The following is a 25,374-nucleotide window of genomic DNA, read 5'->3' as shown; positions in this document are numbered from 1 at the left end:
TTGGTTAACCAAATAAATAAAAAAAAACATATACTAGCGGACGCCGGCGACTTCGTCCGCATGGATTTCAGCTTTTTACATCCCGCGGGAACCATGGATGTTATTATACGTATAAACCTTCCTCTTAAACCACTCTATCTAATAAAAAAAACCGCATCAAAATCCGTTGCGTAGTTTTAAAGATTTAAGCATAAATAGGGACAGATACAGCGACTTCGTTTTATATACGTACTATGTATTGATAATGTCTAAGCACACTCAGAATCATATTTTTTATGTTTACCAATGAAAAGAAAGAAATATATTATTACTGTAAGTATCCAATCGTCGCAACATCAGATCTGTAGCCAAATATAGTCATTATATAACCTATTGACATGCTTAAGTATCGAATCGCAACAGATTTGGATCTGATATTGGGTCGATTTAGAACTACTGTGGTAACCTTTGGACGCTTGAAGATATTTATTTTGTATAAAAGGAATATTTGTATTGCTAGTGCTCTTTCATTGTTATTTTATTCCAAAAGCTTTTATTTGTCTTCTTCTTCTTATAGTGCCATCTCCTATCGGAGGTCAGCAATCATTAAGGCTAATTTCACTTTGTTCAGTGCTGCCCGAAAGAGTGATCTGGTACTCATATTAAACCATTGGCGTAAGTTCTTGAGCCAAGATGTACGTCTACGACCAGGCCAGACCTTTTATTTGTATTTTTATGATTTTCTGAAATATTTCTAATTCAATTGATAAAAAGAGAAACTACTTATTCTCTTCCTTATTTTCGTATTGTGGCGTTTCTGTAAACATGTTTTTATTACTTGAGAATTTGAGAAATCTTGAGAATTCTCTCTGGCACAGTGGGTAGTGCTGTGGTTCTTAACAGAGAGGTTCTGGGTTCAATACCCAGTTCTGGTCAGTTTAGGATTTTATGATCAGGTCTGGTTTGGTGGTAGGTATTAGCCGTGGCTAGTTACCATCATTAAACAAACCGCCAAGCGATTTAGCGTTCTGGTACGATGCCGCGTAGAAACCGTCAGAGGTATGGGTGTAGAATAAACTTGTTCCTCTTCCAAGTAAGCCGCATCCACACTGCATCGTCACTTAACATCAAGTGAGATTGAGTCAAAGACTTACTTGTCACTGTTTAAGTATAAGAACAACCTTATGCGTTACATAATAACGCTATATTTGATAAATTATAATTTAGATATATTAGGTGCTTTGAAAAAAAAACGTACGTTAAAAATTTTCTTCTGATCTTGTGGCATGTGCAAGCATAATGCTTGGGTTTTGTCGTTTTCTGCAGAGAATAGTGGAATAAATCATACATTAATTATTCATAATGAACTTCGACGAAGTGGTGCCTGCTTCTATTCAACAGCTGTGTTATTTACAGATCACAATGAAGGTGCGCGACATGGTACTGATCGCTATCCTGGGAATCAGCGCCGCAGCGGTTCTGTTCGCGCTGGCTGCGTACCTCTACATTCGACGTCGCCGGCGCAAGAGGGAGGACGACGAGGATGGCACCAGTTGCGCTATACGGTATGACGTCCTACTTGTATTCAACATAGCATCACCCAATGCACAAAATCGTCAGAAGGTACAGTACGATAAGCACTAAGACCTTGCTTTATAAAGAATAATACATTTTTTAAACATACCATCAGAATTTCTCCATATAAGCCCAGTACTATGTATCCTGCTCAGCGCCGGCCCGAAGTAAATTTTAAAATGGAGCGAGTACCAATTATGGCGCCTCTCCTGTTTGCTCCTTGTAAGGTCCCTTGTCCTTACCGTAGGCGGTATTCGTGAGCTTCAACGTTATTTAATTGTGGTGTTAAGAGTCCAGTATTACAGCGATAGACTGCCTGCCTTGCCCCACTACCGGTATATATATACACAACCACTACACTCCTAATGATACCTATACCAAATTATGAGTGTAAAGTAAGAATAGAACGCAAAGATCTTGACCATAATCTGGGGTGACCAATTGAAAATCAGGTTGACAAGGATTATCACTTTGGCGCTCTCTAGGATTTGGCGCCTGGAGCAACTGCTCCGTTCGCCCTACGGACGGGCCGGCCCTGATCCTGCTATGTGTGGTAAATGGAATGTAGTAAATGGCACAAATGACAAATGACTTTCTAAATAAATGTATAATGTGTAATAAATTAACTAATATGATGCAGCGTTCATTTTCCGGACCACGGACACGGCACGCATCGGGTACGGCCCGCTCCAATAAAATCCTCCAAATCAGCGTGTGATGATTATACATTCATGGTTTTATCAAAGCCGAAAGGTTAAAATAACTTTTATAACTTGTTTCATTGTCGTGGCGAATAAATAAAGAGTATAAATAATTCATCGTCTAATAAGAAGTAAACCGTCCATTTCTAAAGAGGATCGTACACGATTTTCTCAAGAGTCATTCAATTTTATTACCTTTCCTGTATAAACTCACATCCTAAAGCGTGTCTTTTATGGTTGAGATGTTGTAAAGATTCGTCCAGGATTTGTGAGCTAATGTTAGCCTTTTGTTAACTTCATCTTCTTTATACTTTTTTATGCGTGTGCTTTTACGACTATTCGACAATGTTAGGCAGAGAAAATGTAAGTTTTCTTGTTAAAATTTCAGTACTTAATTTTACTTTTTTTATTTGTGTTTAATTTTTTATTAAAAATTACAACAGATTTTTGGAGCATAGATAAATAAAGACATTTAAAATTACGTAATCCTATCGGACAATTCTGGGCGATATTAATTGTTATCCGGCTTACTGAAGTCTAGAAGATGGCTTAGCTAACGTTGTTAGTTTCTTTCAGTGTTAGATAGCCCATTTATCGAGGAAGGCTATAGGCTATATATTATCCTCGTTTTCCTACGGGGATGGGAACCACGCGGGTAAAACCGTGCGGTGGCTAGTACTATATATAAAATTTTAAGTATCTATTTGTGATTTCTGAATAACTGTGTGTTCAATATAGTTATTAACACGTTACTAAAGCATAATCAAGCTTTTCTAAAATTGTTGTCTTTCTGTTTGCCCGGGCTAATCTCTGAAACGGCTAAACTAATTTCAATGGAAGATAGAGGAGAGAGCTATGGATACATATAGGCTACTTTTATCCCGAAAAATACTAGTATCTGCGTGATTTGTGAAAAATAAAATTTCACTCGTAAGTAGCAGGCGTCCGTTGTTAAACAATGAAGTTGCAAGCATGTTGATATTGATCTAAAAGCTGCAATATCTCCACCCCCTTTACCGTTAAGGCACTAGAGTCAGGGGCTGAATAAATCGTTGGAAATAATCTTTTTAGCCAATCGCCATAACTCAAGTGGGGAAGCGAGCCATCAATCGGCTCGGAAGTGCTTTATTAGCTTTCGCTCTTGACACCTTTTGACCCCGAACAATAAAGTTATACAGGCTGGAGTTTCAGCGATGAATAAAAGTTTTTTTCTTTTTTTTTCAACCTTTTATGGCGCCACGGTGACTTGTTAATTTAGGGCTCCCACACACGGACCATCGACCACAACCACAAAACGCCGATACCGGCATATTTTCTGTAGTTTTCATATCACACTTCACATTAATATTATAAAGGCGAAAGTTTGTGTGTAAGTGTGTAAGTGTGAAAGTGTGTAAGTATGTTTGTTCCTCTTTTACGCTGCGGCTACTGAAGCGATTTGGCTGAAATTTGGAATGGTAATATATTTTACTCTGGATTAACACTTTTCATCCCGGAAAAGTGCATGGTTCCCGTCAGATTTGTGAAAAACTGTGTTCCACGCGGACGAAGTCGCGGGCGTCCGCTAGTATTTTATATGGACTCGCCGCACACGGTTGACGCCGGTGGCCGCCACACGCTACAATCATCGCTGCTCCCTTCTTGTGGCCGGCACCGGCCACCAAAACGCCGACACAAAACGCTGCCACACGCCACTCGCGCGATTATGATACTGCATATATGGTTAAAATAGTATCAGCTTCGACCACTGGCCACAAGTGGCTGTCGCAAGCTTCAGCTACTTTTGTGGCCCCTTCTTGCTTCTTAGAAGGGCGTTTGTGGCCCGTGTGCGGCAGCACTTATATTTCAGAGAAGCTAGATTTTGAAAATTGCTGATATGCGAGATCATCTCGTGTTCTTATTCTTGTAGGCATTAGATATATTTTTATAATACGGTATTATTTAGTTTACTTTGTTTGTGGGATCAAAATAATTGAAATTTTACCACCTTCCTGTTGAGAATTTTATATATTTAATGTAAGTACCAAGATGGTCGCCGCTACAAAATACGGCATATTCCATCATCCATTGGGGATTCTTATTTCTTTCACGTTGTTAATGATGATGGTGGAAAAATTGCGAAATATTTTTAAAAATTAATTAAAAATTAATTCAAGTAGAAACATAATAGCGTATTTAAAAATATGTACTTACGAGTATATTGATTTTATTTAATCCAAATTTTGATTATAAGAAATACAGCTACCCGAAGCTTTTCATCTTAGAATCTCATGAATGTAATTTCGTATCCGAATAATAAAATCGAAATGATATTATAGATCGAGACGTGCTTATTAAAATTATTACGCCAGCAGCTGATTGTATTATACCTATGAGGGATATTCATAATTTATATTGTGCGGTTTCCAAGACATAAGTACAGCTTTTTATTTTAAATAAATAATTCAGCCGCTGGAATGGGCCACAAATTTTGAATACGTTTTTTCACTGTTCGGGCGTTTTGCCAGAATTTTTGAATTTATAGTTTAGTATTTAAATTTTATTTTTATTCAACTACAGTTGACCGCGATATCACTCGATGTTATATGACGATGAAATTTTGTTATTGTTTGCCTATCTATCGGTTATCTATACTAATGTTATAAAGATGTAATGTTTGTGGTATTGTAGGGGGTACTCTCTGAATCTACAGAACCGATTTTGAAAATTTTCATTATTTGTGAGTATCATATATACTATTATCATCCCCGTATTTTCAAAGTAACTACGCGCGTGAAACCACGGGGCGTTGGCTAGTACACAATGTTTTTTAGAAAGAAAGAAAAACATTTTATTTGGACACACACACACACAAATAATACACAGAAGCCAACAAAAAAAAGAAAAGAAATTTTTAAAATAAAGAAAATTTAATTTAGAGATATATAAATAAATCCAAAGAAATGATGCGTGTGGTACCAAAATGGTCACCACTCAGAATTTTTAACACACATTAGTAGTTTTTTTTTTAATTTGCCGTGCGTGTTCAGTTTCTGCTTTGTGTAGCCAAACTCTAGTCTAGTCTGGTCTATTATTATACAGTAAACATCACAGAACACAAGAAATTAAATATCACGTGTCTCAAACGGTGAAGGAAAACATCGTGAGGAAACCTGCAACCAGAGTATTTCTTAATTCTCTGCGTGTGTGAAGTCTGCCAATCCGCATTGGGCCAGCGTGGTGGACTATTGGCCTAACCCCTCTCATTCTGAGAGGAGACTCGAGCTCAACAGTGAGCCGTATATGGGTTGATAACGAAACATAACAGATAATCCAATATTCGCGCAGAAGGTAAGTAGGTATGCCGATATTGGGGGCGGCTATTTCGTCCACAATGGCTTCAAATGGACCAATAAATTGCCATACTCACTGGTCCGACAAAATATCGCCAGGTATTACGTGGAAATCTCGTTTTCTGTACGATTTCCAGCTTTCCCGTGAGTAGATAATAATAATTGGAAAAACAAAAGTCGTTTAAAAATAAAATATTTACTTATAGTTCAATTGCTCTCGACTTTAATACGTTTATTATAATTTTTATTTTGAAACTATAAGGGTTATAGTGTTAAGGTGAATATTCTTCTTGGGTGTCACAGAGTTAGCACAATGTTAAGTGTCTGATGACTGAGGACATATTATCCTGAGGACAATACACTTCTCATAAAAAAAATCGTACAGAGATACGAGAAGTATCAATAAGGGTCTGAATCTTTGTACTTAGTTGCTACCTCCCAAAGCCATCAAGATTAAGAGAGTACCTACGGTTATACAGTAGGTCCGTACGGGTAACCGGTTAGTACAGTTGGTTTAAACAACATTAATAAATAATTAATAACGTAATTAAATAAACATGGTAAACAACATCGTAACTCGAGAAAATCAATATTCGAAATATGTTTAGTAGCAAAAACAAACCCAATGATTGAAACATAAGAAACTTCTCATTTTAAAATGGATTAAAAAACCTACCTATCGGTCACCCTTATCATTTTGTTGGTAGGTATTTACTTCGTTATAAATTCAAATGAACCGAAAAATACATTTTGAAATTGCTAAATCCACCTCTGTGGTAAAACGCTTCGGAATTTTATAAAGAATAATTCAATTTAGTAACAATTTTAATGTAACATTTCATTTACATAACTCAGATTTCTCGAGAGACCTTATTTCATTACAAAAGTATCGTGTCACGAAAATAGTTTTATATTAGCTGAACTAAAGAAATATAAATTCGCGTAATTTATGGTCTAAAATAATTCGGTAAGTTACTCGTATGTATTTTAGACCCACTAAGATACGCAGTTGACATTTTGATATATATGAAGAGATTGCATCCCAGCGACAGATATTGGATACTTTCATCCTAGAAACCTTAGAGTTCTCGCAGGATTTCTTAAAAAAAACGTGAACGAAATCCTTGATATCTGATAGCTATTGTAGTTATGTCCTCGCTTTAAATGATAATGATTGCCTTGTTGATCCAGGTGGACCATGAGGTTCTGGGTTCTATTCCTCGGTCGGACTTTAAAAACTGAGCTTATATATCTTTCAATAAATATTCAGTACAAATTATTAGAACTCTGGCTAGCATGTTTAAACAATCAGTACCTTATAGATTAACATCTACAGTGTTCCATATGGAATGTAACATTATGTAAACCCGCCAATCATCATTTAAGCAGTATGTTGGGAAACATAATTCAAATCCCCTCTTAAATAAGCAGGGAGCCTTCGCCTTTTAGAATGTTATAATAAGCTAATAATGACAATGGTTATTCAATAAATTTTATTTGTAGAGACAAATAAAAAATTAACTACCAAATTTCTTTTAAATTAGATAATAACGAATATTATGTAATAGAGATTGGACGAAGAAAAAAAAATAGATATTAGTATATGAACATCACATCACACAGCAAATGCTCCGAGAAATAAAGTACTGACAAGGAAAAACACGCATCAAACAAATCACTGAACCGCTCTTAGAACAAACAAAATTATAAAAATTCTGCCAAGCGCGCAATCCGGACTGCAAAGGTCGTTCCGCGACCGTTTACTTTACTTATTTATTTTATTCTTTGTTGCACAAATACTAGACGTAGCGTGATACAAAGGAAAATACACATAAACGTCAAAAGGCGGTCTTATCGTTGTCTCTTACAGACGACGTTTATTTTATTTTTGTAGATAGATTTTCCATGAAATAGGAGTAGTTAAATGCAAATATGTATCTAAAATATGACTGAATTTAAATGTGAATGCGGCAAGAGTATTGGTCCAGTTGTTGGTTTTTTTGTATAGAGGTCCGAAGTTTCGAGTTTTAGGTCCTGCTTGAGATAAACAAACGTTGGATTTGGGCTTTTTGTTCTTCAAAATATTCTCAGAAGTAGTCTATAGTTCTGAGAAACTCTCAGAACTCTTACTTTCTGGCGCCTAGAACAGTTCGTAAAGCTCGTAAACCTCGACAGACGGCGAGGTTAGTTTTAGCTCTGTGTGCCTATTTGGAGTGTTCAATATTTTCGTACTGTTACTATCCCGTTAACGTAAACGCGATTTTATATGGAATTGAAACAGTTGTGCAGTAGTGCCACTAGATGGCGCTGTTTCAATTCCTCATAAATTCACGTTTACGTTAACGCGATCGTCACAGTATCAAACTGCCACTAGGCTCTCTGATAGTGATGTCAACCTAAAATTCGCTAAACCTGCGGACCGCTTTAAACCGATCATCCATAAAATACTCGTACATACGATGTTGCTTTTCGTGTTTTAGTGTAGTTTTGTATTTTATAAAGTCAGTTTATTTTTTAAAAAAGATTTTATTAAATAAGCAACTAGTGTGAGTGAGAACTTGGTAGTAAAAGAAGAAAATAAAAATATGAATTTTCACAAGATAATGTCTCAAAGTTAAATATAAAGTAAGCTGTTTAAAGAAAAACTTAACGTCGCTAGTCCTTGGAACTTTTATATCGTTTTTTCACAATATTAAAGTTTTACATTAGCTTTGTGTTAATATGAGAAGTAAGAAAGTAATTTAAGAAACCAACTAACTAGTGCTTTATGTTTAAAGTGGCTAGAAATATAAAAAACCTAAATTGGGGATGCCAGTAGCCTCCCACAAGCCAGACCTGGACAAATTTAGGAACATCTCTATCTGCCCAGCCGGGGATCGAACCCAGGACCTCCGTTTTGTAAATCTACCGCGCATACCACTGCGCCACGGAGGCCGTCAAAATGCTATATTTATTAGTGACTAGCGGACGCCCGCGACTTCGTCCGCGTGAAAGTCGATGTAAACTTTCAACTACCCCTACCCTGCCCCTACCCTACCCCTACCCTACCCCTACCCTACCCCTACCCTACCCCTACCCTACCCCTACCCTACCCCTACCCTACCCTACCCCTACCCTACCCCTACCCCACTCTACCCTAACCCTACCCTACCCTACCCTACCCCTACTCTACCCCTACCCTACCCGTACCCTACCCGTACCCTACCCCTACCCCACCCCTAATTTTCTTTGCTTTAAACCTCACGGAGCCCGAGACCTTTCCAACGAATGCAAAACCGTGGAAATCGGTTTACGGATTAGTGGGTTACAGTAATTTTCACAGAACCCTAAATACATACAATTTCCGTGTAGTTTATTTGGTCGTAAAACTGTTGTCCAACTCGGGTGGTAGTTTTGTGCGAAAGTTTGTTATCTAATCTTTTGTTTCCTTAAACTTGTGTATTACTGACTTGCAAATTGTTCTCTTACTGGGACTTTTTGGTAACTATAGTTACGAGTTAACTTATTAGAAAGAAGAAAGAGAGAAAGAAAAAACGTTTATTTTAAAATTGTGCCACACACCACAATGCTGATGCACCGATGCAGCGTCCGATGCCTCAACCACCTGAGCAAGGCAACACCAAAACTCAAGTAGTAAAAGCACCAAACACCACACTGTCATGTTTGGCACAACCTTGAAAAAGGTACCAGCTCAGCATTTTGCTGCATGATTATATATGTTCTAACGAACCGAATGAACGGATATAAATATATTTTAGAATATCAATTTCGTATACGTCAACTAACTTACGTCAAAGTTACTGAATTAGTCTGTGGTATGATGTCATGCTGAAATCATTCACAGACATACAGTAAATAAATCTTTCTTCTTTCAAGTTAACAACGAAAACATTCTGCATCATTTTTAAAATTTGAGGAGATTTCAGTCTTAAAACCTTATAAATTAAAAAGAAAAATGATTTTTTCAATTAATCGTTATGCAATAACATCTCAAAGATCCCTAATTACTTATAAAATTCAACATTCATAATCATCTCATTCCAAAACACGATTTATTTATAAAATTAGATTTACAATTCATCACGCGCATTTTAGTGAAAGAGAATTTCTTGGGGGAATTAGATTAATTACGTCGAATAAAGTTTCGAATTAGGCACGTGTAATACAAACTTGGTAATTGAAGTTATTTCAAGGTTGCGCCTGTATCATTTGCTAAAACTAAAGGAAAAGAGACATTTTACTCATCGACATTTACAGCCGAGTTTATGTGCGTGGACTAGTCTTAGCTACATATTGTGAGTATGAATGAGGAATCGAATGTTTAGAGAGCTTAAAGCAACGGTGTAAGCAGAATACTGTAAGCTATGACAGAATTAGAGTCGTGATAGCCCAGTGGATATGACCTCTGCCCCCGATTCCGGAGAGTATGAGTTCGAATCCAGTCCGGGGCATGTACCTCCAACTTTTCAGTTGTGTGAATTTTAAGAAATTAAATATCACGTGACTCAAATGGTGAAGGAAAAACATCGTGAGGAAACCTGCATATCAGAGACTTTTCTTAACTCTCTGCGTGTGTGAAGTCTGCCAATCCAAATGCCAAGTGGTGGACTATTGGCCTAACCCCTCTCGTTCTGAAAGGAGACTCGAGCTCAACAGTGAGCCGAAGGTTGATGAATGATGATGATAGAACTGCAAGGCAGCTATATGGCTATGCGGCTTCATGAGGTCCTAAGCCGTATATCCCCGAATATATAGTTAGAAGTTCATGATCTATGTCAGGATATTATATATTAAGCTATTTGTGATGTTTCCTTCTTGGTGTTATACTTCCAAGTCTTGGACATCGTGAAATTTGGTCATAAGTATTAACATAATAGTGAAGAATAATATGATAATGACCAGTTAGAGAGTTAAACATTATCGCCTTAAGCACGCTATCTCTCATTGTTACAACGTGGTGGGCCTAATCTCAGAATCCCTTCTCCTAAAATAAAGAAAAAAGAAGAAGAAGAAGGCCTGGCTCTATAATGGTGAATGATGATAAGCAAAATATTAACGTTGTGACCTGTTTGATATCTGGAATTGGGTTTATTAACCATTCCAGTTAGGCGTAGCAAATTATTATTTTTCATTTTTTTTTAAATATTATTATTATTATTAACCAAACTTATATTAAGCAGAAGCTTTTGTTCTTGTATTTTACTACGGTTGACTTGACGACTATATTCCTTGCCTTGCGCACGCCGCTGTAAGATTTCTAATAAAGTTTAAAAAACTACCCGCTAAGAAAGAAATCCTCCATTCAGGCAGTTTCTATTTATCTTTCCTTTCATTAAAGTAAGTTGGCAAATCTCCCGAGCTGAAATAAAACATCGCCTTTTAAAGTCAGCCATTCACTCGGTAAACTGGACGTAAAGAGGATCTGGTAGTGCCAAACGACCTGTTCCGGTATGACATGGCGTAGGAGGCTATTAGTAGCAGAGTAAAAGTATGGAATCTGTTTCTTTTTTCTGTGATTCTTGCCCCCTATCTGATATCTAGCTATCGTCGTCATAAACCCATATTCGGCTCACTGCTGAGCTCGAGTCTCCTCTCAGAATGAGAGGGATAAAGCCAATAGTCCACCACGCTGGCCCAATGCGGATTGGCAGACTTCACACACGCAGAGAATTAAGATGATTCTCTGGTATGCAGGTTTCCTCACGAAGTTTTCCTTCACCAATTGAGACACGTGATATTTAATTCCTTAAAATGCACACAACTGAAAAGTTGGAGGTGCATGCCCCGGACCGGTTTCGCACCCACACCCTCCGTAATCGGAGAGGTCATATCCACTGGGCTATCATGGCTGATCTAGCTATACCAGATACAAATTTTAAAATTCGTTTATGTCGTGAAGCCTTAAGAACCAAGAAGAAACAGAATAGCGTAAAACGCATCACGTGAAAGGAGTCGCGTGCGTCCGGTAGTGCTTCATAAAAGGACTACAACATATATAAAACCAATTTAAAAAAAAAAATAATGTTTTACGTTTCAAAGTACCATGCTCAATGACCTCAGCAGAGTGTCTCAACGGGTGGGCCTTACAATTAACATGAGTAAGCCAAAGATCTTATGTAAAGCTCACGTACCGCCCCACCCACGTTATCGTTGAGAACTCTGCGCCCAAAATTGTTGCTCAAAACTCTGCGTGATTGAATCAGAAATGAGGAGATGCGCAGAATAACCAAAGTCATGGATATAGATCAGCGAGTCGCGAAACTGAGGTGGCAATGGGCAGGCCACATAGTTTGCAGAGCCGATGGATGTTGGGGTCCCAAGGTGCTGGAATGGCGACCCCGGAAGCGCAGTGTGATGATGATGATGTTTAAAAAGTATCAGGAAACAGCATGGCTGTGTGTATTCGTAAGTTCTACTGTGTGTTTACATGTACTAAGTTAAACTTACACAGGCGTCCTCCTGTCTCAAAGAGCATTACCAGCAAAGATTTTCTACTATTAGACATGTTAGGTGCACCGCAAAAAGTGATCCGAATTTAGCTTCTCCACTAAGCACACATGCACAATTTTGTGTTTACTTACATTATATACTTTTTACTCAACACTGTAGACAATATTTGTAAATATAAATTAAATAAGTTTCGTTGTTTGCAATGCGACTTAATCAAATTGTTAGTGACATATCTATAGTATAAAATCTTCGCCTACTGGTACTAAAATAAAAATAGCATTGCTAGAGAAATCACTCACATGGATAATATTTTTAAAGGATCATTCATGTCTCATATATAACTCCTATTTATTTTGTAGATCCCTTGTTTTAACATCGAAACTAAGTTTAGATTAACGCCACTCTGCGGTCAAACGCCGGGAAAATGTTTGGGAAAAGTGGAAAATGTGAAAAGTAAATATCAGTGTTAGAATATTTGGCTCTGGTCTCGCACACGTATTTTACCTTTCAAAAGACTGTACGTGACTTTATTGAGATAAACTCGACTTTCCTTTTACTGTTATTAAAACAAAATGTACATTTATTTAAAGCCCTAACGAGAACCGTTTAGGTGTAGTAGTTGAAACTCGAGTTCTTATTAGTGTTCCGTAGCGAACAAGTAACCCTTATTGCCAAAAATAACTTTCTTACAGTAAACAGATTCATGTTTTCTATAATGTTGTACTCGCTTGTGAGGAACCCTTCTATCCCACTGTGCATTGTTTTTTGAATCTTAATCAGTTTTCGATGAAAGTTCCCCGACTTGACTTTTCACTACACTTCAAACAATAATTGTCATACTTCAATTAATGTACACAAAATTTAAATAAGTTATATACCTACCTAAAACTTCCTAAAAAATATTTCTGTTTATTTGTAAAAATTAGTTTTCAAGTTTCAAAATAATGCGGCGGAAGAGTTTGTTTTATATATATTTAAAGTGTAAAGATATAGATAATCTAGAATATTTAAAAGAACAGACGTATAGCGTTTAAAAAAAGGATCGAAAGTTTTACTGAAAGGAGATGGTCCAAAATTGTATGCAGCCCAGGATCAGTCATTGTACCCTAGCGGAAATAAAAGAAAATATATTTTTTAACTATTTTCGAATAAACAAATCTACGAATTTACTTTAATTCTTTCGAAATACTATTAATTTTCTTCCAAGAAATGCAACAATATTAAGGGTTTAATAGCGGATTGATGACGTTTTCAATGCAGTAATCGATTTGACGTTTGCTGTCAATTGTCATGTCATAGTTGCTTTAAGGGCGCCATCTTGATTTAACTCAAAACTTGGCTTTTAATTTTATTTATTTCTTTTTATTTAGTTAGATTTATACACTTTAATAAAATCCTTGTATTTACAAGATTGGACCTGAAATGGACCATCTCCTTTCCACAAAATAATTACAGTTCAACACTTGAATTGTGAACTATTTGTTGATTCAAAAGCAACTTCGAGCCAGGTGCTCAGTAACTACTGCAACTCAATGTAAGCCGCGGTCCGGATTAGCTTGCGGCCTTAATAGATACGAAAATGTATTTCGGTGAGTGTACTCAAGAACTATTGGATTTACTTTCTACCTCAACTTTCCACTATCGGACCCTGAGATTTGCTTTTGCGTAGTTGATGTTTATAAGACATATTTGTGTTATTTGATTATAGTGAATCTCTATTCCGATAAACGTTTTGAGGGAAGTATTAGCCTATCTTATTCGTCGGATTAAAGAGTTTGTACAAATTCATAAGTGAAAGACATGTCGGATTACACCAGGCATCAGATAAGACAATGGCTGGATTACCGAGGACTTCTTACATCTAAAACGATTTTCAATTTTAGTATTATAAAGTCGCAAAACTTTGTTTCTAAAATTAAATTACGACTAATTAGTAAATAATACAATAAAGAACTTACTCTAAATTATCCTAATAACTATACAAATCAAGCCCACGTAGAATGGTGGCAAGAATACTGGCTGCATTTCCGCGCTGGACACTGATCCTTTGTGCAAAAAATGAGCCAGCCCTTCTGTTACCAGTTGAGGCAACTAGCCGCACTGCGACTCTATGGCCCAAGGGTCTCCATGGCTAAAGGAACAAATATTTAACTCTCAGTCAGAGAGGCATAATTGTGCCACTTACCGGTTTCAGCTTTTTCTGCTGCGGCTCCCGGTCTTGATTCTGTCTCCCTGATATGATACGGTGCTAATGTGATTGATGATTAGCGCTCGATTAACGCAGGAATAATATAAGTTGATTGAATTAAATAATGCAACTCGTTGTATAAGTGCATAAGTACTCTATCGTTGACCAGTATATACGTTTAAGTTTATTATGTCTCCGATACTGCGCTTTAGACTTTGATATTTAACTTTGTACACTTTTTAGTAGATATTTATCGAATCAAGTGGCGTCGACTGCTCGATTCGTAATATAGTTTCTGCAGAATTCAGAAGGTATAGTTGATGTGGTAGAGAAATTATTATGAACTTCAAACACGGAGTTGGAGTTCATAGAGATTTTCTGCTTACAGATATATAGAAGTTGAATAATAATTGAGAACTGTTTGTTGATGTCAATATAACTTTGGTATAGATAGATACTCCGTTACTGACTCGGTGAATACAGTAGGCCGGATAGGTCTGCATTTTTGATTTGCTTCCTGTGAGGTTTAGGGTTTGAAATGAAAATGAAATTTGGGTTTGGTTTATTACTTCCTTTTTTATTATTTATCGTACCGAGCCACTGACTGCACTAAAGTCGTTATTTAATTAGGTATATAATTCATTTATGTCGTACGTTGTCACGACCACACATGTTGATAGAAGTTGACCTATGAACCCTTTGTTGATACAAATGCAACTTCGGCACAGGCATTCCATCATATATACCACAAGATTGGTTTGTTTTTTATATAAATTCGAACTTCAAACTACGCATTATTATAACTAAGAGCCGTGATAGTTCAGTGGATATGATTTCTGCCTCCGTTTCCTGAGGGTGTGGGCTCGAAACCGGTCCGGGGCATGCACTTCCAACTTTTCAGTTGTGTGCAATTTAAGAAATCAAATATCACGTGTCTCAAACGGTGAAGGAAAAACATCGCGAGAAAACCTGTATACTAGAGAATTTTCATAATTCTCTGCGTGTGTGAAGTCTGTCAATCCGCATTGGGCCAGCGTAGAGGACTATTGGCCTAACCTCTCTCATTCTCAAATAAGTTGATAATGATGATTATTATAACTAGAATTCTCATTTTTGTCGTATGTTGTCTCGTCACACGTGTTGATACAAGTTGACCTGTGAACCCTTTGTTGATACAAATGCAACTTCGATGCAGGCTTTCTATCACTAATGGCTCGACGTACTCCAAGATTGGTTTGATTTAATAAATTTGATCTTTGAACTACGTATCATAATAACTTTATAAAATATAATTCCTAGTTTTTGTCGTACATTGTCACGGTCATATGATACAAGTTGACCTGTGAACCCTTTGTTGATACAAATGCAACTTCGACGCAGGTACTTTGTCACTGGCTTTGTACCGCAGGCAGGATTAGCTTGCGGTCCCCTTTGTTTTGGGCCGCAGTTCTCTGAGGGCCGGTTTGGATTTACATAACAATGAGATTTCGTGAAAATTTCATTCGTAACGATACGTTAATTAGAAAGTAAATGTTTCATTTTATGTATGTAAATGTTTTAATTGTGTTTTTGATAGGTTATGTTACCTAATTTTGATTTGATTCTGATTTTGAGAGCCGTGATAGCCTCCAGCCTCCAATTCCGGAGGGTGTGGGTTCGAATCCGGTCCGGGACATGCACCTCCTACTTTTCAGTTGTGTGCATTTTAAGAAATTAAATATCACGTGACTCAAACGGTGAAGGAAAAAGATCGTGAGGAAACCTGCATACCTACCAGATAATTTTCTTAATTCTCTGCGTGTGTGAAGTCTGCCAATACGCATTGGGCCAGCATGGTGGACGGTTGGCCTAATTCCTCTCATTCTGAGTGTAGACACGAGCTCAGTAGTGAGCCGAATATGGGTTAATAATGAATGATGTTACCCAAATTTTTTTTTAATAGTTAAAATTAAAAAGTTAGATCGTTTAAGATACTGTAAAGTTCAATCTAGCTAGCATATAATAACGAGTCTGTAAAACGGAAGAGCCAAAGTCGAACCCATGACCTCTCTGTGTACAACTATCCAGCTCCTTTACCATGAGGTTTCAACAAAATCAAAAATACAAATAATCAAAATAGAAACAAACTTATACGACTATTTTAAAGATTCTGTGCAAGATTTGACTTAAACCAACAAAGACTTCAAGTTAAAAAATGGTAAAAAACTAAAATGAAAGCCTGCACAAATCTTTTGACATGACATAGTATGCAAGATTGTGTACAAAGAAATAAAAATAAACTGAAGCTTTCTAAACTGTACTAAACCTTACAACGAACTTCCATTTCAGAATCTGTTAAGATAACCCAGACAACAAGGCTCTGCAACGTTTTTTAGTTCAAACAATAATAGCTCTTATGTGTACGTATTAAAACACGTTTTGGTATAAATATAATGTTATGTTTGATTTCTTGAAGTCTTGTATTCAGTACACATTAAACAACATTAAAAAGGTTATGTAGAGATGTTATGAATATATTTAATTTTGTTAGACAATAATAATAAAGCAATATAGTTAATACACAAATTAAGTTAGAATTTATGAATTTAATTACAATTTTATAACAAAAATAACACATACAGCAATTAACTTTAATTATTTTGTAAAAAAAAAGTTATACAAATCTGCTGGTATAATTGTCTTGTCCGCATCCTAATCTAAGGTGTTAACATATTATCATTGCAAAATATACTATAATACAAAGCTAATAGAGTCGCGTTCACAATACCTTGCAGTTATATTTTCATATCGGTACAGAGTTTCGGAGAATGCTGCAACTTATTGAAGTGCGAACGAATTTAGCCTTTATTACTCCGTGTATAAGGTGTAAATTTATTTGTCACGCCGTTACTATTCCAATAACTTATTCAGCTATACAAATAGAGTTAATTTTCTGGAGTGCTCCACTTGTCACTAATAAGACGAATAATTCATACACTAACCACCTACATTAGTTTCATTACGTAGTGCTTAGACCTAATAAGTGCTTACCTAATAAGTAGTTAAGTGATACATATAAGGGTATATTTATATATTCATTTTTTATAACAAATATAGAAGTTTAATTTTATTTGATTATGTGCTATTTTATTATTTTCTGTATCCTTGACAATTAATTTGTTCATCGTTTAAAGAGATAAAATGTAAAATCGTTAATTTTTTTTTATAAAAAAATACCGATAAATTTATTAATTAAGACATAACAGAACTTCTTGCTGTTACTTATACTAAATATCCGCAGTTTTTGTCTTTTTTTCTGTCAATTATTTTTTTAATTTGACTTATCGTTAGCACAGAATTAATGACATTAATTAATAAAAAAATCACTATAATCATAATCACAATTATTAGCTGATGGCCGACATAGGTCTTTCTAAACAGCAGATTAAAATACACACACCTGCGTTTGTTTTTTTAGACATATGCATCAAAAACAGCCAGTATTACTAATAAAGTAAATTAATATTTTTGTGTTTCTGATACAACAGATAAATGGTTGACATTTATTGTCAAAATTATTAAAATTAAAGAATTAAACGGCTTTTTATTATATTGTATCTTACAAAGTTAATTTTATTTAAAAAATGTTGAGCACTTTTCTGACATAAAAACTCTTTGCCAAGACTTAAAAAAGTACCGTTCGTTATTATACGGATGATAAAGGTTTTATATAAATTATGGCACATAAAAATAGTTACACTAAATAATTTGAACACACGTAACAAAATGGAGCATTTAGTATGCTAGTACGTATGCTTTACTGCGCAAAAGTGACAGCTTTTGATATAAAGCCTTTTTCGAGACAGACCTTGAGACTAGAAATAACTTTTTAATTAACTTCCATACACTTCGGGTTAGCGCGCTTCTGTCTCAGAGTGCATTGTTATTTACCATCACGTGTAGTACTAGTCAAATATTATCTAGTAATTAATAAATTAATATGAAGTTACTATTATTAAGTTGTAACACCGCCCAATTAGAACTTCGCTTATTAATAACTAGTGGACGCCCGCATCTTCGTCCGCGTGGAATTTAGTTTTTCACAAATCCCTCGGGAACCTTGGATTTTTCCGGGATAAAAAGTAGCCTATGTGTTAATCCAGGCTATAATATATCTCAATACCAAATTTCAGCTAATTCGGTTCAGTAGTTGAGGCGTGAAAGAGTAACAAACACCTAAACATACATCCAAACATCCATACAAACTTTCGCGTTTATGATATTAGTAGGATAAGGTTCTTGACCACTTAGATACGAGTTTTTAAACCTCAATTGCAACTCAATGTAGAATTCATTAATTAGACCATTTTAAAGCCCCTTTCAAAAACCCTATTAGTTTATTGGAGAGGGAGACTCACCACATTGCTTTAGTAATATTATCAGCAGATGTCAATAATATTAAACCATCATGGCTTAACGTGTTTTCTGGAGCATGGAGGAAGTAAGGAAGATGGAGATGTTACAACCATCAATATATTTCGAATTGTTACTGAAAATTCCATACAAAAAAGCTTACTTCATTGCCTGACTCAGGATTCGTGATCTGAAACTAGATCCATGTCATCATATTATACGTAACAAAAATTTATTTTGTCACATTATTGAGTTTAATGTATACGAAATAATCCATACACATATAATGTAATATAGTGATATAATAAAAAGGCACAAAAGAAACTTTATTACGAAACAAACCTATCACGTAATAACCAAGTCAATAAAAAAATTTCCTCGGCATCAGTTAAAATATCTACGTCGTCATCATTAGGGTACGAACACAGGAGTCCTAATGGGAAGCACACAATTTGTATTGTTCTGCAATACCCGAAAACCTTTATTGGAATTTCAACCTTGACTACTAAATATTTAGGTTGTATTTCCTATCTGTTTAAGTTAAGGGTTGATCAGAAAAATATGAAGCTACGAAATAGTGTCTTTTCGTTTATGATATTAGAGTTCAATTTAGCTTGGCTATAATCGTTTGATATCTAACGTTGGTACCGGCAAAATTCAGTCCACTCACGAAATCGGAGGCTTCAACTTGTTTTCGAGTCTATAATATTTATATTCCGTTCCAAATACGTATGCGGTATTCCATTTTTAAAATGTAATGTAATAACGGATAACGGAAAATAACGTTCTACGGATTTTAAATAGTGTTTTGTGTGTTTAACTAAACTAAAACTTTTTTCGTGTATTTTGTGACTGTGTTTGTGACGATTTTCAAAACTTTCAGGATGAGTCTCCGAAGGTAATTGTTAATTTACTCATCGATCTTTATTATTATCATATAAAATATATAAAGATCGATATAAGTCGCTTTTCGTCGTCTGTACGTTTAAATCTTTTAAACTACGCAGCGAATTTTAATGCAGTTTTCATCAATAAATAGCGGGATTCCAAGAGTTTATACGCATAGCCTAACATTATTTTCGATGCGGAAGAAGTCGCGGGCATCTGCTGGTTTGATAAACTTTTCCAAAAAAAAAGAAGAAGGTACATAATATATAAGACAATAAAATTCACCTGGAATGTAACCGTAGGTAAATTACATATGACTCTTCCTTTCCCTAAATTTATTTATTCATTTCATTCATTTATTCAACGGTTTGTAAAATTTGGTTAGTTACATTGCTGTGTATCTGTTTTGTAAAATTGACTTTTATTTACTTACTAGAAGCGGTTTTACCCACGTAGTTCCCGTTCCCTTGAGAATACGGGGATAAAATGTAGCGTAATACACTTACAAATAACGCGGCTTTCTAGTGGAAAAATAATAATCGGTTTAGTAGATCCAAAGATCCCTCTACTAATATCTAATAATATTAGTATAAAATAGTTAAGATAGTTTTTTTATGGATTTTACCGGGATAAAAAGTGGTCATGTATAAGTAGTAAAATCTATTTCCATTCAAAATTTCAGCCAAATTGCTCTAGAAGTAGCGGCGTTAAAGAGTAACAAACATCCAAACCAACAAACTTTCGCGTTTGTAATATTAGTAGGATTTAGGGTTTTTTAAAAACTTGATTGAGTAGAGATATCCAAATTGAATACAACTTTCGAAAATTGAGATCTCGGAGAGCAGTAAAACAAAGATAATGAGAGAGAAAACACGCTTTTGATGTTAAAAAGATCGAGCCATCAAAATTCACTTATTCTTTACATACATACGACATCAACGCGCAGTTTAGAGTGAATCTCTTAAGCGGTTAATTTAGACTTCGTTTTGAGGGGTTTTATATTATCAGTTGACGAAACAAGCCGATAGCCTATCTGATGTCAAATCATTAGTATTTTGTAACAATGTAAAAATGTGGTGTTGGTGATTTTTAGGGTTCCGTAGTCCACAAAGAACCCTCATAGTTTCGTCTGTCCGTCCATCCGTCTATGCGCGGCTTAGCGCACAGACTATTTATACTACTACTAGATATCTGTTTACCTGTATGTACACTAAAAAAAATTACAAGGCCAAGTCAATACAAAGAAAAAGCATTTGTACGTTGTAGAGTCAACATCTCCTGAGGATGCTCCGGTTTCGGGGTAAAACGTACGTAGAGAGTATTTTAGCGGACCTGGGTGACGTTGTCGCATAGGTTCATCGGCTTTACGTGGGTGATAGCAAAATAAATAAATTATTATATAGACAAGATAGTCCTTGGCTGCAATCTCATTTCATGTTAAGTGATGATGCAGTCAAAGATATAAGCGGGGTTTCTTAGAAGTGGTACAAGTTTATTCTACCCATACCTTTGACGATTTCTACATGTACGTACCGGAACGCTAAATCGCTTGGCGGTACGTAGAGACGTGAGTGCCTGTATATACTCGTATGATTTGGGTTTTAATTTTTCTTTGGCCTCTACTTTCTTTACAGGTATTACGACCAGTACAGATATTTTAGTTTTATGTTTTCAAATCTATTTATTAAATAAAAAATAAAAGTTCAAAGTTATTTATTTATATAACTTAGTCAATGCTCAGGTAGTTGGCACTATTGGCAGTGAAGTTTGCCCAGGTAAAGCTGCCAAGTTCATAACATTTTCAATGCCAAGGTCTCTATTGAATACACATCTCGCTACGTCGTAGATGCACTTTTTTGTTATGGCATGTCTTATATATTTAAGTAAATAGTCGACACCCCGCGGGTTTCCTACGGAACGTAGGGAATAAAATATAGCCTACGACACTTACAATCATCCAGAGATTAGTCCCTACAATACCACAAACTTTCCCTCTTTATAATATTAGTATGGATTAGAATAGTCATGGCAACCTATGCTTCAATTGCTATACAGTTGAGGAGGTAATCTCAAATCAGAAAGGCCTAAACTTTGGCTTCCGGCCATTGAATTATGTTCATCATAATATTTATCAGCCCATGCAAATGTGGGCCTCTTGTATGGACTTCCAAGCATCAAGTTATAGGGCCGCTAATTTCCACTTAGTTGGAGGTCAACTAATACTGCGCTTTCCGGTGCGGGGTTCCAACACACCAACGTCCATTGGCTCTTCGAACTATATACTCCGCTTTGTCGGTTTATTGCTGTTCTTTTGCGGATCTTGTAATTTCTAATATGAACTATTTAATATTTGCAATTTCTGATGGGACGCTGAAACATGGTACAAAATTGTCAAAAGCCTTTTCACAACACAGAGTCTTAAACCCAGGACTTTAAACTAGCATAACTAATAAACTAATTACCTACTAGGCTAAAACACGGCATGAATTAATTTTAATAGACCGTGAAGTTCAGTTAGAGTACTTCCGATGATTAATTTTATTGATCTATCTCTATTGAGTACAAAGGTCAAACTTCAATCGCTTTATGAAATGTCAAATGATTGTTCAGCCTTTTAACCTCCTACGTGAAAAGGGGGTGTTATAAGTGAATCATGGGTGTGGTGAATCAAACTACCTTTTTAGTCCAATAGTTAGCCTATAATTCGGAAGACTCTTTCAGATTCTCTAACCATATGTTCTTTACTTTCCTCTACTGTGTCATTCCACTTGGAATTTCAAAACTCTTCTGGTAAAATGACTTTCATACCTCCACATCATATAATGCAAATTTTTGAAGATTGTTACTTAAAATTGAAATATTGTAAATACATCAAAAGTGTCTGTCCAATTTTACTCGTACATACTTGTAGTAAAAATAATCAATATTTTGTAATTATTTGTCAGTTTGTCTTTGGAACGACTACTGATTTTAATAGGCGACTGAGGAGGTTCTTGAGCAACATTTAGGGCTCCCACACACGGGTCAGCGGCCACAACCACAAAACGCCGCTACCGGCATATTTCCTGTAGTTTTCATACATTTTATATGGACTCGCCGCACACGGTTGACGCCGGTGGCCGCCACACGCTACAATTGTCGCTGTTCGCTTCTTGTGCATTCCGCACCCGACTTTCTCCTTTTCCTGTTGTGTAAGTGCCGATGGCTCCATGTGGAACCACTACGACGTCCCCGGGGGGTTTGGTCGAGCGCAGAAGCATCGCCTGATGAGACCCGAAGGCTGAAATAAAGATAGGGGACGGAACGACTTTCTAAGGGCGTCTCTTTTGAGACTCGGAGCTCGGCTTATAGGGCCATTCGAGAGTGTGTAACCGTGACCTGAGTGAATCAGTCTGGACGCCCCCGAGATCGTGAGTTAGAAAACCCACGTCCGGGTGACGTTAGATATCGAGGACCTCGTCTTCGCCGACGAAGACGCTGTGTTGTTTGTGATAGTGTTGCCCAGGAAGCATTGTCGGTCGTCATGAGCTTCTCTTATCTCAGTAAACCTGTTAGAGTCGAAAAGTAGTAGCCACTGACCGCAAGTGTCGACCACTGGCCACAAGTGGCTGTCGCGCGCTTCAGCTACTTTTGTGGCCCTTCTTGCTTCTTGTGGCGGCGTTTATGGCAGCGCATAAACTAGCGCATCGCGTGTAGCCTGTGTGCGGCGACACTTACTTTTAAATCCCAGAAAAATCTATGGTTCTTGCGGGATTTGTGAAGAATTGAATTTCGCTCGGACGAAGTCGCAGGCGTATACCAGTAAATAATACAATGTTATTACATTACAGCATAACTGGTACAGTTGAAAAGGAATGTAGGGTAATTTATCTTTCCCACTGTTTGTGTCACTCTCACTTAGAAAAGCGCGTTCGTACCTTGGGATGTTCAACGTTATTACATTACGGTGTACTTACATTTGTTTTATTACGTTTCCATTACGAAAATACAGAAATTAAATAGATTGGTATGTATACAATATGTGCCTCGCTGCTTCAGTCGTTAACCTGTATTATGTCGATCAACATCGTAATCATCGTCATGATCATCATCATCATCATCATTTTTATCAGCCGATAAACTTCCACTGCTTGACAGAGGCCACTTCTAAGAACTACCACTGTCAGCGTTCCATAGTAATACGGTCTTTTGCCGCACACATCCAGCGGCCCCTTGTTATCCTTCTTCTTCTTTTTCCTAGCGTGGTCCCAATATGTGGGGTCTGCTTTCTGACATAATCTCGCCCACTTTCTTCTTCAAACGCTCTAAACGACAAGTCGGTGTTCTTCATAACATCATATTCTAAATAAGAACAGTGATTCAAGTATCTCATCCATTCATCATTCGTATCAAGTTGCCAGCTAATATTTGAAAGAGCCAGACCTGCAGCTACCTACAGACGAGCGGTACCCCGGAAAGAAGATACATACTCCTACATAAATTCCAAACTTCTTAAGAGATGGGAGGCTTCGGCCGTGGCTAGTTACCACCCTACCGGCAAAGACGTACCGCCAAGCGATTTAGCGTTCCAGTATGGATGGATGGAGTGTGGATTTTCATCCTCCTCCTACCAAGTTAGCCCGCTTCCATCTTAGACCGCATCATAACTTGCGATCATCATCACATCAGGTCAGATTGTAGTCAAGGGTTAACTTGTAAAGAATAAAAAAAAATTCATCGTAAACTACTTCGAAGTGGCTATACTCGTAATATAGATATGTTTTTATTAATGTCGGTCAACCACGTGCCTTAGTTTAAACTCAATGTAGAGTTTCTATCAAGTGAGCCACTTCTATATCTTCAAAGTTCTCTTTGAAAGTGAAACTACGTAACCTTGGCTATTCTGTGAAGTGTAAACACTTGGGACGCACTCGTAGAGTGAAGTGAATTCAAAATCTAGCTGTGCAATCGCCTAAACTGTATTGCCCTCAACAAAATTTTATTTCAGAGTTATTTTCAGAAAATTGAATTCCAGCTAGTACCACAACACTACAACTAACAGTAGCTATTGACAACAAATATAAAATACTGACTAGCAGGGTTATTATGTAATATCTCAGTGTACTATTCAAATAATCAGTCTCTACATCGTTTTTCATCGTATTTTCATGTTTATAATCATCTAACTTTGTTTTTACAACGAAATTACATAATTATCCTCATTTTACGCAAGTAGTAACGTTATTTTAACAAAAAACAGGTATTTTCCTTATTTTTGTTGAAATATTCATGTAAGTTGATCGTTGAAACAAAAAATCACTGTCATTTGATGTGAAATTGCTTTGCAATTAACCTTACGAGGTCAGTTTTTCCTATATCTTATAACATTCTCACGGTTCATGTATAGAGCTGTTTCTAATTTAGAATTTGTGCACCAATGGATTTAACAAATTTATTTACATAAGAATATTTTTTAATTTTTGAATAAATTATATAATAAGAAAATCATTAATTGTAGTAGTCTATATTTTACCTTATACATTATGTTAACTTATGCCACCGTATATACATACCAAATGTTAATATTGTATTATCATTTACCAGACCTAAAGCAATATTGGTCTGTTTGACGTATCTAGGCTCCGTAAACAGAGCATTCAAAGCTATTTCTACAGTGGTAACTCAAAATAGAACATCTAACATTGACCCGAAATATAGGGCTGATATTTCCGCGCTGTATATTTCGTGATTCTGCGATTTATAGCGGTTTGGGAGCGTCTATTTGCAACCATGGTATTTTTGCTTTTTTTGGTTTTGATATTGAATGGATAGTAAAAAAACTGCACCCCTGAGACAAATATTGCCATTAGTTTCAAGATTTTCTGATAAA

General features: G+C 36.3%; 1 protein-coding gene across 1 annotated transcript in view; it reads left to right on the top strand.

Moving 5' to 3' along the window:
• Window positions 1–1,401: 1,401 nt before the first annotated feature.
• The window catches only part of LOC112048758 (synaptotagmin-7), a 387,831-nt gene continuing 363,858 nt past the window's right edge, over window positions 1,402–25,374 (top strand). The window contains exon 1 of the mRNA XM_052883102.1: window positions 1,402–1,544. Within this exon, the coding sequence (XP_052739062.1) occupies window positions 1,402–1,544 (143 nt within the window). The remainder of the gene's footprint in view (window positions 1,545–25,374) is intronic.

This window comes from Bicyclus anynana, chromosome 8 (genome assembly GCF_947172395.1).
Source record: "Bicyclus anynana chromosome 8, ilBicAnyn1.1, whole genome shotgun sequence".
Classification (NCBI taxonomy): Eukaryota; Metazoa; Arthropoda; class Insecta; order Lepidoptera; family Nymphalidae; genus Bicyclus; species Bicyclus anynana.
This window is presented reverse-complemented; position numbering and strand designations above follow the sequence as displayed.